This window comes from Ranitomeya imitator, chromosome 4 (genome assembly GCF_032444005.1).
Source record: "Ranitomeya imitator isolate aRanImi1 chromosome 4, aRanImi1.pri, whole genome shotgun sequence".
NCBI lineage: Eukaryota > Metazoa > Chordata > Amphibia > Anura > Dendrobatidae > Ranitomeya > Ranitomeya imitator.
The window spans coordinates 83,155,390-83,173,708 of record NC_091285.1 but is presented as its reverse complement, the minus strand read 5'-3'; the positions used below and the strand labels follow the sequence as shown (position 1 = coordinate 83,173,708).

General features: G+C 43.0%; 1 protein-coding gene across 1 annotated transcript in view; it reads right to left on the bottom strand.

The window, feature by feature from the left end:
- Positions 1–222: 222 nt before the first annotated feature.
- The window catches only part of CAMLG (calcium modulating ligand), a 31,954-nt gene continuing 13,857 nt past the window's right edge, over positions 223–18,319 (bottom strand). The window contains exons 3-4 of the mRNA XM_069763852.1: positions 11,234–11,299; positions 223–617 (exon numbers count right to left, since the gene is read on the bottom strand). Coding sequence (XP_069619953.1) covers positions 426–617; positions 11,234–11,299 — 258 coding nt within the window. The 3' untranslated portion in view covers positions 223–425. The remainder of the gene's footprint in view (positions 618–11,233; positions 11,300–18,319) is intronic.

The window sequence follows — 18,319 nt, the reverse complement described above, 5'->3', positions numbered from 1 at the left end:
TATCCGACTGCCATCAGGATCGGCTAAGTGGCAAGGGTGACAGGTGTCGCACCCCCACTGCTTTGATATTGATAACCCATCCTAATCAGCATAAAGTGCCAAAGTACAATAACGTGTGGCGAAAGCAGAATCTGTTTCTACAGCGATGTATACAAGAGACAGGAGTCCTTCATGTGGACATTGCTGAGCAGTACTTTGTTGGAAGGAAAGATTGATGAACTCTTCTTTGATAAAGTATTCTGGGGAATATATTTATTTCATAGACACTTTCTAGTCGTTATACAAATTGAAACTTCAAATTCCAATTTCATATATGATAAACGAGACTGTAAATTTGTCAACTATGATGTTGCTAATAATTTAGACTCCATATGAGAATAAATCAGCCTGGACTGTTATACTCAGTCTTTTAAAAGCATGACTAATCAAAGATCGTTTGTACCAAACAATAAAAGTACTTCATGACAGAATATAAAGGTGAAGAAGTAAACGCAGAGGTCAGTAAAAACATCCACCATCTTGCCATATGTATCCAGTGAACGACTTATCACTTCAGAAGGTATTCCAGACAAAAGAAGAGCAGCGGTGAGGACAGTTGTTTTAGTCTTCTTTTCACCCTAAAAATGTAAAATAGTGTAAACTTGTTAGTATTTTCAGAACTGTTAAACACATTTTGTCAAGTTTCTCTTTCAATGGTCAAACTATGCTGACTCGTGGGGTCACTAGATGCCATTTCTAAGGGAATCATACTAGTATACTATAAACTCAAAACCTATACCTTTAGAGAGATTTTCTCTGATCTTCCTCACTGCATCATGACAAAATGGAAAGTAATGTGCATTACAGCTAATGTTCCATACAAGATTTATGGGACTGAAGGAAAAAGCCATTCACTAAAAAATGAAAAAAGTTACACTAGCCACGTGCAACCATTTGCTCCGCTCACTCCTGACAGAGTGGGCAAACAGGGGAAACGGACTCCTATTCTGGCGAATGGCATTTATTGCATGACAGAACATTACTGCATAACTGTAGTTTCAGGTAACTTTACTTGATCTGGTGAGTGTGTACATAAAAATAACATTTTTGGGGGCCATTATATAACATGCAGATATATTCTGCATTTTTCAAGAGGATTCCCATCTGCAGACTATTTGTCAGTTGTCCCTGTGGAGAGTAGTTGTTAAGATGTCTCCCATACACTGAACGAAGAAACATTAGAAACTTTTACTCTTGCCTCTCTGTAATGTTTTTAGATGCAGTAAAGAGTATGTTACACAGCAGTTAGCAATGTTGCTGTGAATCCAACTATGAGGTGTAACAAAACGCTTAGTACAAAGAAGCGTCATCCTCTGAGCCAGCTGTAATTGAATCCCTCAGTAAACTGTAATTCCATGTTGTCTTGAGTAAGATGAATTTTAGCTGCAATTGCGATAAATAATTAAAGGCAGTTAAGTAACTGACTAGCTGTATATGCATTGGATAGTACAATTTATTTACATTTGCTTGGCCCATTGATAGCGATGTTCTATCGCCTACTGATAGCAGCTAGTGTCCGAACCGTGAATAGCAACATCATGAGGTGAACAAGACAAAGATAGAATAGCAACAAATATGACTTTAGCTTTATTAAAACCCTAATTTTATTCCTGAATCTGCTCAGGAACCAGAACAGAAGAAGTGGTGTGGAGGCACCAACAGTCAGAAAAGCCTGACGAGGAGAAGATGAACCCAATGAGCGTAAAAAAGCCGGGAGTTCCATAGTGCAGAATTCCTTAATAAAATGCAGATGGTGAGGTCTGACAGAGCAGATAGCACTGCGCTCACCTTGGAGCGAGGTGCAAATACCAGAGGTGAAAGGAATCAGCTGCACTTCCCCCAGGACCAGGAACCACCATGTATCAGAAAAGAGATTGAAAAAATTGAAATAAAAAGGGGGTGATAAAAGCTCTGCCGATTGCGACTGGCAGGTAAGAAATTTCTACACAAGAATTTGTTAAAAGAATAAGGGTTACATGTTTCAACATCAGACAGAGGTTTTATTCAGACCAAGCATGTATGTTATCAGTAGAACAGACAGATTAAATGGACAAAAAAGAGAAAAGGCACCGTCACACATAGCGACGCTGCAGCGATACCGACAACGATCCGGATCGCTGCAGCGTCGCTGTTTGGTCGCTGGAGAGCTGTCACACAGACCGCTCTCCAGCGACCAACGATCCCGAGGTCCCCGGTAACCAGGGTAAACATCGGGTAACTAAGCGCAGGGCCGCGCTTAGTAACCCGATGTTTACCCTGGTTACCATCCTAAAAAGTAAAAAAACAAACGCTACATACTTACCTACCGCTGTCTATCCTCGGCGCTCTGCTTCTCTGGTCTGGCTGTGAGCGCCGGGCAGCCAGAAAGCAGAGCGGTGACGTCACCGCTCTGCTTTCCGGCTGACTGACGCTCACAGCCAGTGCAGGAGGAGAGCAGAGCACAGCGCTGGAGGACAGACGGCTGTAGGTAAGTATGTACTGTTTGTTTTTTTACTTTTAGGATGGTAACCAGGGTAAACATCGGGTTACTAAGCGCGGCCCTGCGCTTAGTTACCCGATGTTTACCCTGGTTACCAGCAAAGACATCGCTGAATCGGTGTCACACACGCCGATTCAGCGATGTCTACGGGGAGTCCAGCGACGAAACAAAGTTCTGGACTTTCTTCCCCGACCAGCGATCTCCCAGCAGGGGCCTGATCGCTGCTGCCTGTCACACTGGACGATATCGCTAGCGAGGACGCTGCAACGTCACGGATCGCTAGCGATATCGTCTAGTGTGACAGTACCTAAAGAGTTACACAATGACATCATGGGGGCAAGGGGGAAAAAGTTAATTTCAGTTCTTCAATACAAAAAGTAAAACGCATATTATATAGAGTAATTACGCACAGGGTGATCTATTTCAAGCGTTTATTTTTGTTAATGTTGATTATTATGGCTTACAGCCAATGAAAACCCAAAAGTCAATATCTCAGTAAACTAGAATAATTAACAAGAAACACCTGCAAAGGCTTCCTAAGCATTTAAAAAGGTCCCTTATTCTGTTTCAGTATCTCCACAATCATGGGGAAGACTGCTGACTTGACAGATGTCCAGAAAGCAGTCACTGACACACTCCACAAGGAGGGTAAGGGGTATGTGCACACGTTGCAGATTTGGCTGTGTAATTTTCTGTGCAGATTCTTCCTCTCTTGGCATAAAACGCAGGTGTGGATTTGATGTGTTTTTATGAGGATTTTGATGCGTTTTTGTCATGCAGATTTGTATGTGTTTTTGTAACCTAAATAAAGATATAGTATTTAACAAAAAAAAAAGAATTGTGATGTATTTTCTTTGTACAACCTCTTCTTTTACATACTTCATTGGAGAATAATGTTTACACACACATAGATAGACATACCTATAGACAGACAGACAGACAGACGTACCTATAGACAGACAGACGTACCTATAGACAGACAGACGTACCTATAGACAGACAGACGTACCTATAGACAGACAGACGTACCTATAGACAGACAGACGTACCTATAGACAGACAGACGTACCTATAGACAGACAGACGTACCTATAGACAGACAGACGTACCTATAGACAGACAGACGTACCTATAGACAGACAGACGTACCTATAGACAGACAGACGTACCTATAGACAGACAGACGTACCTATAGACAGACAGACGTACCTATAGACAGACAGACGTACCTATAGACAGACAGACGTACCTATAGACAGACAGACGTACCTATAGACAGACAGACGTACCTATAGACAGACAGACGTACCTATAGACAGACAGACGTACCTATAGACAGACAGACGTACCTATAGACAGACAGACGTACCTATAGACAGACAGACGTACCTATAGACAGACAGACGTACCTATAGACAGACAGACGTACCTATAGACAGACAGACGTACCTATAGACAGACAGACGTACCTATAGACAGACAGACGTACCTATAGACAGACAGACGTACCTATAGACAGACAGACGTACCTATAGACAGACAGACGTACCTATAGACAGACAGACGTACCTATAGACAGACAGACGTACCTATAGACAGACAGACGTACCTATAGACAGACAGACGTACCTATAGACAGACAGACGTACCTATAGACAGACATACCTACCTACCTATAGACAGACAGACATACCTACCTATAGACAGACATACCTATAGACAGACATACCTATAGACAGACATACCTATAGACAGACATACCTATAGACAGACATACCTATAGACAGACATACCTATAGACAGACAGACATACCTATAGACAGACAGACATACCTATAGACAGACAGACATACCTATAGACAGACAGACATACCTATAGACAGACAGACATACCTATAGACAGACAGACATACCTATAGACAGACAGACATACCTACCTATAGACAGACAGACATACCTACCTATAGACAGACAGACATACCTACCTATAGACAGAAAAAATCTGCGTTAGGCCGGGGTCACACATGTGAGAAACTCGAACGAGTCTCACACCTTAATACCCAGCACTGCTGCTGGCACTCAGAGCGGAGCGTTCAGCTGCATAGAAATACATGTAGCCACACACTCTGGTCCCGAGTGCCGGCGGCAGTGCCGGGTATTGACGTGCGAGTTTGTCGCAAGGGTGACCCCGGCCTTAAATGCAATATCCGTTTAATTTAAAAAAAATAAATAAATTGTGTGGGCTCCCGCGCAATTTTCCAGTCCAGAGAGGGAAAGCCAGTGACTGGGCCAATGTTTATAGCATGGCAAGGGAAATACCCATGGATCTTCCCAAGCTATTAATATCAGCCCACAGCTGTGTGCATAGCCTTTACTGGCTATTTAAATAGGGCCCCCCCCCCAAAAAAAAAAACACCAGCCCGCATCCGCTCCAGAAATGGCGGATCTGTAAGATGTGCCAATTCCGGCGCTTAGCCTCTATTTCCCCTGCCGTGTATCGGTGGCATATGGGGTAATAAGGGGTTAATGTCACCTTTGTATTGTAAGGTGACATCAAGCCCGGTTAGTAATGGAGAGGCATCAATAAGACACCTATCCAATTGTCTCCTCTCCAAATCGCACCCCACCTCACCACCTGTGCGCTTGACCCTATCCCATCCCACCTCCTCCCCAACCTCACCACCACACTTATCCCATCCCTAACCCACTTCTTCAACCTATCACTAACTTCTGGCACCTTCCCTTCTGCTTTCAAACATGCCAAAATCGTGCCTGTCCAGCTATCGCCCAATATCGCTGCTCCCTTTCGCCTCCAAACTCCTGGAGCAGCACGATAACGCTAAACTTTCCTCCCACCTCTCATCTAACTTGCTCTTTGACAATCTACAATCTGGTTTCTGCCATCACTCAACTGAGACAGTCCTGACCAAAATCACTAACAACCTACTTACAGCCAAAAGCTAACGGACAATACTCTGTACTCCTCCTTCTAGACCTGTCCTCTGCTTTTGACACAGTTGACCACTGCCTCCTACTACAGATCCTCTCCTCCTTTGGCATCAAAGACCTCGCCCTATCCTGGATCTCCTCATACCTTTCCAACCGCACATTCAGCGTCTCCCACACTACCTCCTCATCCCACCCTCTCTCTGTTGGAGACCCCAAGGCTCTGTTCTAGGTCCCCATCTCTTCTCAATCTATACACTTGGCCTGGGACAACTCAAAGTCCCATGGATTACACTACCACCTTTATGCTGATGACACTCAAATCTACCATTCTGGCCAGACGTCACCTCTCTGCTGTCCAGAATCCCGGAGGGTCTATCAACCATATCCTCCTTCTCCTCTCGCTTCCTAAAACTCAATGTGGACAAATCTAAACTCATCATTTTTCCTCCATCCCATAGATCTTCCTTACCTGACCTATCTATCGCAGTTAACGACATCATGTTTTCCCCCGTACCGGAAGTCCGCTGCCTCTGAGTAATCCTTGACTCTGCCCTGTCCTTCAAACCGCACATCTAAGCTCTTTCCACCTCCTGTCGCCTCCGGCTCAATATCTCCAGAATCCGTCCTTTCCTCAACCGTCAATCTACTAAAATGCTTGTGCATGTCCTCATCTCCCGCCTTGACTACTGCAACATCCTTTTCTGTGGCATCCCTGCTAACACCCTTGCACCTCTCCAGTCCATCCTTAACTCTGCTGCCCGACTAATTCATCTCTCTCCTCGCTACTCCTCCGCTTCCCCCCTCTGCAAATCTCTTCACTGGCTTCCATTCCTCAGCGTATCTCATTCAAACTACTAATACTGACCTACAAGGCCATCCATAACCTGTCTCCTCCATATATCTCTGAACTATTCTCCCGATATCTTCCCTCACGCAATCTCCGGTTCTCCCAAGACCTTCTTCTCTCCTCCACACTTATCCGCTCCTCACCCAACCGCCTCCAGGACTTCTCCAGAATATCCCCCATCCTCTGGAATTCTTTGCCCTAACACGTCCGACTATCAACCACATTCGGATCCTTCAGACGGAACCTGAAAACCCACCTCTTCAGGAAAGCCTACAGCCTGCACGGACCTTGCTACCTGCTCACCACTACCAAAGCTACCGCCTCACCAACGCCGGAGCTCCTACAACCCTCAACCTATTGTCTCCATCCCCACCATCCTGTAGAATGTAAGCCTGCAGAGGCAGGGTCCTCGCCACTCTGTATCAGTCTGTAATTGTTAGTTTGCTTACTGTAAGCGATATCTGTAATTTGTATGTAACCCCTTCTCATGTACAGCACCATGGAATCAATGGTGCTATATAAATAATCCATTATTAATCCTATAGTAGTGAAAGAGTTAAATAAAGACACACACACACAGCAAGAAAAAGTATTTTAATATTCTTAATTTCACCATATTTACAACCATGCCTAATTCCCCAACGCCCTCAATCACCTGCAAAAAATAATAAACCAATAGTGTATACTCTGTTCCAACGTAGTCCAATTAATAACGAGTGTCCCACGACGATCTCCCCTATAGAACAGTGACATTGGGTGATGTCACTGCTCTATAGGGCCTCCCACGATGCACTGACAGGAGACAATGGCTCCTGCAGTGCATCACTGAAGAGGTTACTTGAGTTCAGGCTCACTTTACGGCAATACTGAGTGGGAATTTTTTCACAGCGCTGCCGGTGAGAGAATGAACTCAGCTGACCTCTCTCCTGATGGCGGAGGGATACACCATGGAGGATTACCTCCGCCTGTCAGTACATGGCGGGAGGCCCTGTAGAACAGTGACATCTCCTTTCATAAAAAAAAAATTAGAGAAATAACCGCATCCGAAGTACAGAAGTACAGGACTAAATTTATATATATAGTTCTACGTTAATTACCGATAAATAGAAGCATATAGACAAAGAAACGTAAATTGAACAAAAATAGAAAATGTTATTGATAACAGTAACAAACAAAAGTTAAAAGGTGGCCAATGGTGCCTGAAAAGAGCCAAATAGATCTTGGTGGCACCACCCTGGGTAAACAGGCAAAAGTGGTTTTGTTACAACTAAATGGCATAAAATGGCGGTGTTACAATAAATGTCCATACCATAGACACGTATATAGATCAAACAGTTACATTAAAGTCATGTGACATATAGACAGAAATCCAAACACGATTAGTGAAAAAACGCCAAAACTGCCAAAAAGAAAGGTTTAGAAGAGACCTTTAAAGCTGCATGTAGAAATACCTTGCCTAGACCCACTTCACCAAAAGCCATAGGTTGGTTTATTATGTTATTTTTATTACAGGAGATCGAGGGCTTCGGGGACTAGGTGATTAGCGAGAATATACTGTATGTTATATGTTGTATGTACTGTCTGTAATGTATGTCTTCCGTATGTTCTGTATGTTTTTTTTTTTTACTACTGAATACATGCATTGTCTGATGGGACTACTTTCCCATCATCGCCAATGCTATGACTGTGAGCATTAATAGCCGGATGGGAGCCGTAGTCCCATCAGACAATGGCTGCTTACACAAACACGTACACACTCACACATACTACGCACAAACCCCCGCACACACATACACGCACATAGTTTCCGCCCACACATTCTTCCCCCTACCGATCTGCAGCGTTTCTCACACTCAGATCCGCAGCAAATCTGCAGGTCTTTTTTACATCTGCGGATTTGCTGCTGATGTGCCTGATTCAATGGAAGTCAACGGGTGCAGAAACGCTGCAGGTCCGCAAAAAAAAAAAATTGACATGCTGCAGAAAATAAAACGCTGCAATTCTGTGCGGATTTTTCCGCAGCATGTGCGCAACAATTTTTATTTTCACATAGAATAACATTGCTTGTGCACTACACTGTGGATTTGATGCAATTTCGGCACGTCCAAAGATGCTGCGGAAACGCATCTAAATCCGCAACGTGTGCACATAGCCTAAAGGTACCGTCACATTAAGCGACGCTGCAGCGATATAGACAATGATGCCGATCGCTGCAGCGTCGCTGTTTAGGTCGCTAGGAGACGTCAAACACTAACAGATGAACGATGCAGGAGTGATCCAGTGACGTACTTATCGCTCTCGCTGGTTGTTCGCTCCATGAAAAAAACATTGCAGGCATCGTTGCTTTTGCTGTCAAACATGACGAATCACGCCGACCTGACGACCAAATAAAGTTCCGGACTTTCAGCTACGACCAGCGATATCACAGCGGGATCCTGATCGCTGCTGCGTGTCAAACACAACGAGATCGCTATCCAGGACGCTGCAACGTCACGGATCGCTGTCGTTCTCGTTGGCAAGTTGCTTAATGTGATGGTACCTTAAGCCACAAAAGGTCATTGCTAAAGAAGCTAGCTGTTCACAGAGTGCTGTATCCAAGCATATTAATAGAAAGTTGTGTGGAAGGAAAAAGTGTGGTAGAAAAAGGTGCACAAAAAAAAAAAAACAGGATAACCGCAGCCTTGAATGGATTGTCAAGAAAAGGCCATTAAAAGATTTGGGGGAGATTCATAAGGAGTGGTCTGCTGCTGGAGTCATTGCTTCCAGAGCCACCACACACAGACATATCCAGGACATGGGCTACAAGTGTCGCATTCCTTGTGTCAAGCCACTCATGACAAATAGACAACGCCAGAAGCGTCTTACCTGGGCCAAGGAGAAAAAAGAACAGGACTGTTGCTCAGTGGTCCAAGATGTCTTCCGATTAAAGCAAATTTTGCATATTATTTGGAAATCAATGTCCCAGAGTCTGGAGGAAGAGTGGAGAGGCACACAATCCAAGCTGCTAGAGGTCTAGTGTGAATTTTCCACAATCAGTGATGGTTTGGGGAGCCATGTCATCTGCTGGGGTAGGTCCACTGTGTTTTGTCAAGACCAAAAAGTCAGCGCAGCAGTCTACCAGGAAATTTCAGAACACTTCATGCTTCCCTCTGCCGAAAAGCTTTTTGGATATGGAAATTTAATTTTCCAGCAGGACTTGGCACCTGTCCACACTGTCAAAAGTACCAATACCTGGTTTAAAAACAACAGTATCACTGTGCTTAATTTGCCGACAAACTCGCCTGACCTGAACCCCATAGAGAATCTATGGAGTATTATCAAGAGGAAGAAGGGAGACACCAGACCCAACAATGCAGACGAGCTGAAGGCTGCAATCAAAGTAACCTGGGCTTCCATAACACCTCAGCAGTGCCACAGGCTGATCGCCTGCATGAAACGCCACTCTGATGCAGTAATTGATGCAACAGGAGCCCCGACCAAATTTTGAGTGCATTTACTGAACATACATATCAGTAGGCCAACATTTCGTATTTTAAAATCATTTTTCAAGCTGGTGTTATAAAGTATTTACTGAGATAATGACTTTTGGGTTTTCATTGGCTGTAAGCCATAATCATCAACATTAACAGAAATAAACACTTTAAATAGATCACTCTGTGTGTAATGACTCAGTTTCACTTTTTGTATTGAAGAACTGAAATAAATTAACTTTTAGATGATATTCTAGTTTTGTAAGAAGCACTTGTAAATAAGATAAAGGTAAAAGTACATAATGTGTGACCAGCGCTATACAAAAGCCTTTTTTGTGTGCAATTTTAATACTAAGCAATCACCCCTCCATGAATTGGTAGGTTGTGAGTGGTTGTCTCATCAGTATTTTGCATTTGTGTTGCCGCCATCTTTATTATATGGGTTTGCTGCATACTGGCAGGTAATACTGTTGCTCTTTTTTGCAGTGTGTAACTTTTCCTTCCTTTCCCATTTTTGCAGTGACATTTCCTTCCTTTCCCATTTTTTGCAGCATGTGACTTTTCCTTTCTTTCCCGTTTTTGCAGCATGTGACTTTTCCTTTCTTTCCCGTTTTTGCAGTGTGTGACTTTTCCTTCCTTTCCCATTTTTGTAGTGTGTGACACTTCCTTCCTTTCCCATTTTTGCAATGTGTGACTTTTCCTTTCTTTCCCGTTTTTGCAGTGTGTGACTTTTCCTTCCTTTTTCGTCCATTTAAACTCTGTTGTACTGATAACATACATGGCTGGCTTAAAAAACAAATCTGTCTGATGTTAAAAAGCCTAGCACTTATTCTTTTTGAGAAATTCTTATACAGATATTTCTTGCCTATCTATTGCACTCAGCAGCGCTTTTATTGCCCCCTTTTCTATTTCAATTTTTTTTAAGAAAAATTTCTGACGAGGTGAAGAACATGCCTTTGAGGAAGAGCAGTACAGACAAGTCTGACTATGGCCACCCTTAGCAAAGTTAACCTTTATTTTTACAGGCATGACTGCTAAGCTGGATGGAGAGGGACTATGAAACGGATGGGTATTGGAAACAGCTAAGCTCCAATGCCTGTCTCCATCCCCCTCACCCAAGTTACATTTCCGAGAATGCTGCACTTCGCATACACTGAAGGACCAATGCTTCCACCCATCTTCAATAGATCGGGAGGGGTTTGCTTGATGGTTGTAACTGACATGCTGTAAAATAAAGTGTTCTGGTGTCTACCCCATTGGAAACTTGTGTCACAGTCCTACTAAATGCTTTAAGGTGATACAAATAGCTCTACAACCAAAATTCAAACAACACAGTATACTACAGGAGCAAGAACATTCAACAACACATTAAAATATTTTAAAAAGACCAAATAAATGCTTAAAGAAAAATTTCAAAAGATTACGGCAGTTTCATTCTTTTTTTATTACCTTTGGAAAATACTTGGACAGTCCCATAAATGCAAGTTGCAATGTAAGGAATGGAGCAAATATTGACTGTAAGAAAAATGAAAACAAACAATTAATATACTAAAATATAGGGTATACCGACACATATATTATATGTATATATGTACATATACAGACATACACAACTTATTTTGGCCACCTCATAAATACCGTACTCAGATAAAGGGTGGAAGAGAATGAGGGAAGGACAATCTTAAACTTCTTCATTTCTTAAAGTGAACCTGTGTCAGCAGGATTGTGCACAGTAACCTACAGACAGTGTCAGGTTGGCGCCGTTATACTGATGGTTTATGAAATCAGTCTTGTGGTTGATTAATCTTTTTTTTCAGTTAATGATATTCACGTGCTTCCGAGGTGGCCTGTGGGGGGTCTCCATGTGGTACTCTGCTTACATATTCTTCTGTATGGTTTCTGACAGGTTCCTGATCCCTCACTGACCTGCCCCCTATTTTACATACTGAATATACTATTGTTTGAAAAAAAAAAAAAAAGAATATTATTCATGCCAGTGCTGTAGCATGATACGATGCATGATATGCCTATATTCAATTTTTGTGGGCATTTTGCTTTGCTGCCTAAGGTATAGCATCTATCCGATCGCCGATGCGCCATTTTGATGTAACCAAATTTTTTTTTCTCTCTAGCAAAATGGCACCAGCACCTAGCATCTATTGAAACGTGAACAGATGCTACTGCGCAGGCACAGCCACCATCAATTGATCAAAATTATTTTTCTTCCAACAAAACGCCTAAATAAAATGAAATTATGTATAGTATCTATCTTATGCTACAACGCAGGTGCTGCCACAGTCGCCTGAAAGATGAATTTTTTTTTCAAACAATAGTATATTCGGTATGTAAAATAGAGGGCAGGTCACTGAAGAATCAGTGACCTGTCATAAGCCCATAAGGAATCATATGTAAGCAGAGCACCACATGGAGACCACCACAGGCCGTCCAGGAGCATGAGCATATCATTAACTGAAAACTACAAATGCAGATTAAACACCAACCACAAGACGGATTTCATCAACTCAAGTATCGCTTTAATCAGTATAACAGCGCCGACCTCACACTATCTGTAGATTACTGTGCACAATCCTGCTGACAGGTTCCCTTTAAGTATTTACACAGGAACATCTAATGGTAAATGGCATGATCTGGGATACCATTAAGTTCTGCAATAAAGATCGCCTGCTTAACCCAGCAGGAAATAAAGTTTTTGCCTCAAAACACTAAAACAGATAAATTACCGGGCTCGGGTGGCAAGAATTAAAGGGAACCTGTCACCCCCAAAATGTGAGCCAAGTCCACTGGCACCAGGGGCTTATCTACAGCATTCTGGAATGCTGTATCAGGGGTGTCAAACTGCATTCCTCGAGGGCTGCAAACAGGTCATGTTTTCAGGATTTCCTTGTACTGCACAGGTGATAATTTAATCACCAACTCATTATTTGTGTAGGTGATTAAATTATCACCTGTGCAGTACAAGGAGATCCTGAAAACATGACCTGTAAGCAGCCCTCGAGGAATGCAGTTTGACACCCCTGCTGTAGATAATCCCCCGATGTATCCTAAAAGATGAGAAAAAGACGTTAGATTATACTCACCAAGGGGCGGTCCCCCTGTTGGTCCGGCGCCTCCCATCTTCATCAGATGATGTCCTCTTCTGGTCTTCACGCTGCGGTTCCGGCGCAGGTGTACTTTGTCTGCAGAGCAAAGTACTACAGTGCGCAGGCGCCGGGCCTCTCTGACCTTTCCTGGCACCTGCGCACTGCAGTACTTTGCTCTGCCCTCAAAAGGGCAGACAAAGTACACCTGCGCCAGGGCCGCAGGGTGAAGACCAGAAGAGGACGTCATCTGATGAAGATGGGAGGCGCCGGACCCGGACCGCAGCAGGACCGCCCCTGGGTGAGTATAATCTAACCTCTTTTTCTCATCTTTTAGGATACATCGGGGGATTATCTACAGCATTCCAGAATGCTGTAGATAAGCCCCTGATGCCGGTGGGCTTACCTCACTCGGGATTTTGGGGGTGACAGGTTACCTTTAAGTACAATAACAAAAGACCAACATTTCTAATGTTTAACCCCTTTACCCCCAAGGGTGGTTTGCACGTTATGGACCGGGCCAATTTTTACAATTCTGACCACTGTCCCTTTATGAGGTTATAACTCTGGAACGCTTCAACGGATCCCGGTGATTCTGACATTGTTTTCTCGTGACATATTGTACTTCATGATAGTGGTAAAATTTCTTTGATATTACTTGCGATTATTTGTGAAAAAAACGGAAATATGGCGAAAATTTTGAAAATTTTGCAATTTTCCAACTTTGAATTTTTATGCAATTAAATCACAGAGATATGTCACACAAAATACTTAATAAGTAACATTTCCCACATGTCTACTTTACATCAGCACAATTTTGGAACCAAAATTTTTTTTTGTTAGGGAGTTATAAGGGTTAAAAGTTGACCAGCAATTTCTCATTTTTACAACACCATTTTATTTTAGGGGCCACATCTCATTTGAAGTCATTTTGAGGGGTCTATATGATAGAAAATACCCAAGTGTGACACCATTCTAAAAACTGCACCCCTCAAGGTTCTCAAAACCACATTCAAGAAGTTTATTAACCCTTCAGGTGTTTCACAGGAATTTTTGGAATGTTTAAATAAAAATTAACATTTTACTTTTTTTCACAAAAAATTTACTTCAGCTCCAATTTGTTTTATTTTGCCAAGAGTTACAGGAGAAAATGGACCCCAAAACTTGTTGTACAATTTGTCCTGAGTACGCTGATACCACATAAGTGGAGGTAAACCACTGTTTGGGCGCATGACAGAGCTTGGAAGCGAAGGAGCGCCATTTGACTTTTTAATGCAAAATTGACTGGAATTGAGATGGGACGCCATGTTGCGTTTGGAGAGCCACTGATGTGCCTAAACATTGAAACCCCCCACAAGTGACACCATTTTGGAAAGTAGACCCCCTAAGGAACTTATCTAGAGGTATGGTGAGCACTTTGACCCACCAAGTGCTTCACAGAAGTTTATAATGCAGAACCGTAAAAATAAAAAATCATTTTTGTGAAAAAAAAAATGATCTTTTCGCCCCCAATTTTTTATTTTCCCAATGTTAAGAGAAGAAATTGGAACCAAAAAGTTGTTGTACAATTTGTCCTCAGTACGCTGATACCCCATATGTGGGGGTAAACCACTGTTTGGGCGCATGGGAGAGCTCGGAAGGGAAGGAGCGCCGTTTGACTTTTCAATGCAAAATTCACAGGAATTGAGATGAGACGCCATGTTGCGTTTGGAGAGGCACTGATGTGCCTAAACATTGAAACCCCCCACAAGTGACACCATTTTGGAAAGTAGACCCCCTAAGGAACTTATCTAGATGTGTTGTGAGCACTTTGACCCACCAAGAGCTTCACAGAAGTTTATAATGCAGAGCCGTAAAAATAAAACAAATTTTTTTTCCCACAAATATTTTTTAGCCCCCAGTTTTGTATTTTCCCGAGGGGAACAGGAGAAATTGGACCCCAAAATTTGTTGTGCAATTTGTCCTGAGTGCGCTGATATCCCATATGTGGGGGGGAACCACCGTTTGGGCGCATGGGAAGGCTCGGAAAGGAAGGAGCGCCATTTGAAATACAGACTTAGATGGAATGGTCTGCAGGCGTCACATTGCGTTTGTAGGGCCCCTAATGTACCTAAACAATAGAAACCCCACACAAGTGACCCCATATTGGAAACTAGACCCCCCAAGGAACTTATCTAGATGTGTTGTGAGAACTTTGAGCCCCCAAGTGTTTCACTACAGTTTCTAACGCAGAGCCATGAAAATAAAAAGAAAAATTCCCCCCAAAATTATTTTATAGCCCCCAGTTTTGTATTTTCTCGAGGGTAACAGGAGAAATTGGACCCCAAAATTTGTTGTCCAATTTGTCCTGAGTGCGCTGATGCCCCATATGTGGAGGGGAACCACCGTTTGGGCGCATGGGAGGGCTCGGAAGGGAAGGAGCGCCATTTGGAATGCAGACTTAGATGGAATGGTCTGCAGGCGCCACATTGCGTTTGCAGAGCCCCTGATGTACTTAAACAGTAGAAACCCCCAACAAGTGACCCCATATTGGAAACTAGACCCCCCCATGAACTTATCTAGATGTGTTGTGAGAACTTTGAGCCCACACGTATTTCACTACAGTTTATAACGCAGAGCCGTGAAAATTAAAAAAATCTTTTTTTTCCCACAAAACTTATCTTTTAGCCCCCAGTTTTGTATTTTCCCAAGGGTAACAGGAGAACTTGGACCCTAAAAGTTGTTGTCCTATTTGTCCTGAGTACGCTGATACCCCATATATTGGGGTAAACTCCTGTTTGGGCACACGGGAGAGCTCGGAAGGGAAGGAGCACTGTTTTACTTTTTCAACGCAGAATTGGCTGGAATTGAGATCGGACGCCATGTTGCGTTTGGAGAGCCCCTGATGTGTCTAAACAGTGGAAACCCCCCAATTATAACTGAAACCCTAATCCAAACACACCCCTAACTCTAATTCCAACGGTAACCCTAACCACACCTCTAACCCTGACACACCCCTAACCCTAATCCCAACCCTATTCCCAACCGCAAATGTAATCCAAACCCTAACCCTAACTGTAGCCTTAACCCTAACTGTAGCCTTAACCCTAACCCTAGCCCTAACCCTAGCCCTAACCCTAACCCTAGCCCTAACCTCAGCCCTAACCCTAGCCCTAACCCTAGCCCTAGCCCTAGCCCTAACCCTAGCCCTAACCCTAATGGGAAAATGGAAATATATACATTTTTTAATTTGTTTTTACTTTTCCCCAACTAAGGGGGTAATGAAGGGGGGTTTGATTTACTTTTATAGCAGGTTATTAAAAGCAGATTTTTATGATTGGCAGCCGTCACTCACTGAAAGACGCTTTCTATTGCAAAAAATATTTTTTGCGTTACCACATTTTGAGAGCTATAATTTTTCCATATTTGAGTCCACAGAGTCATGTGAGGTCTTGTTTTTTGCGGGACGAGTTGATGTTTTTATTGGTAACACATTCGGGCACGTGACATTTTTTGATCGCCTTTTATTCCGATTTTTGTGAGGCAGAATTACCAAAAACCAGCTATTCATGAATTTCTTTTGGGGGAGGCGTTTATACCGTTCCGCGTTTGGTAAAATTGATAAAGCCATTTTATTCTTCGGGTCAGTACGATTACAGCGACACCTCATTTATATCATTTTTTTATGTTTTGGCGCTTTTATACGATAAAAACTATTTTATAGAAAAAATAATTATTTTTGCATCGCTTTATTCTGAGGACTATAACTTTTTTATTTTTTTGCTGATGTTGCTGTATGGCGGCTCATTTTTTGCGGGACAAGATGACGCTTTCAGCGGTACCCTGGTTATTTATATCTGTCTTTTTGATCGCGTGTTATTCCACTTCTTGTTCGGCGGTATGATAATAAAGCGTTGTTTTTTGTCTCTTTTTTTTTTTTTTTTTTTTCTTACGGTGTTTACTGAAGGGGTTAACTAGTGGGCCAGTTTTATAGGTCGGGTCGTTACGGACGCGGCGATACTAAATATGTGTACTTTTATTGTTTTTTTTTTTTATTTAGATAAAGAAATGTATTTATGGGAATAATATTTTTTTTTTTTTTTTTTTTTACACACTTGTAAAAAATTTTTTTTTACTTTTTTACTTTGTCCCAGGGGGGGACAATACAGATCGGTGATCTGCCAGTTTGCACAGCACTCTGACAGATCACCGATCTGTCTGAGAGCAGTGCAGCGTTACCAAGTGCCTGCTCTGAGCAGGCACTTGGTAAGCCACCTCCCTCCCTGCAGGACCCGGATCCGCGGCCATATTGGATCCGGGACTTGATGCAGGGAGGGAGGTGGGAGACCCCCGGAGCAACGCGATCACATCGCGTTGCTGCGGGGGGCTCAGGGAAGCCCGCAGGGAGCCCCCTCCCTGCGCGATGCTTCCCTGCACCGCCGGCACATCGCGATCATGTTTGATCGCGGTGTGCCGGGGGTTAATGTGTCGGGGGCGGTCCGTGACCGCTCCTGGCACATAGTGCCGGATGTCAGCTGCGATAAGCAGCTGACACCCGGCCGCGCTCCCCCCGTGAGCGCGGCCGATCGGCTATGACGTACTATTCCGTCCTTGGGAAGTAAAGCCCACCCCACATGGACGGAATAGTACGTCTAATGGCAGAAAGGGGTTAATGATTCCATAATGACAGGTTCTGATCCACTGACACTGGCATTTAACAAACGCTTCCGGCCATCGGGCCGGAGATGCGCGCACGGCTGACCCCCATCACGTGTGGTCGGCGCTCATAGCAATGCTGTAATTCTACTACATAGAGGCGATCGAGTTATGACAGCTTATAGCCTCCAGTGCTATTAGAGCATGCCAAAAGTAAAAAAAAAAAAAATGTAAATATATAAAGGTTTTTCCCCATTCAAAATAAAATAATAATAATAATAAAAAAAAAAAATCAAACCTAGACATATTTGGTATCGCCACGTTCAGAATCGCCCAATTTGTCAATTAAAAAAAAGGATTAACCTGATCGCTAAACGGCGTAGCTAGAAAAAAAAGTCAAAGCGCCAGAATTACGTTTTTTGGTCGCCTCGACATTAAAATGCAGTAACGGGTGATCAAAAACGTAACTGCACCAAAATGGTACCATTAAAAACATCAGCTCGGCATGAATAAAATAGGCCCTCACCCAACCTCAGATCACGAAAGATGGAGACACTACGGGTATCGGAAAATTGTGCAATTATTTTTTATAGCAAGGGTCAGATTTTTTTTTCACCACTTAGATAAAAAAAGAACCTAGACATGTTCGGTGTCTATGAACTCATAATGACCTGGAGAATCATACTGGCAGGTCAGTCTTAGCATTTAGTGAACCTAGCAAAAAAGCCAAACAAAAAACAAGTGTGGGATTGCACTTTTTTACAGTTTCATAGCACTAGGAATTTTTTTCCTGTTTTCTAGT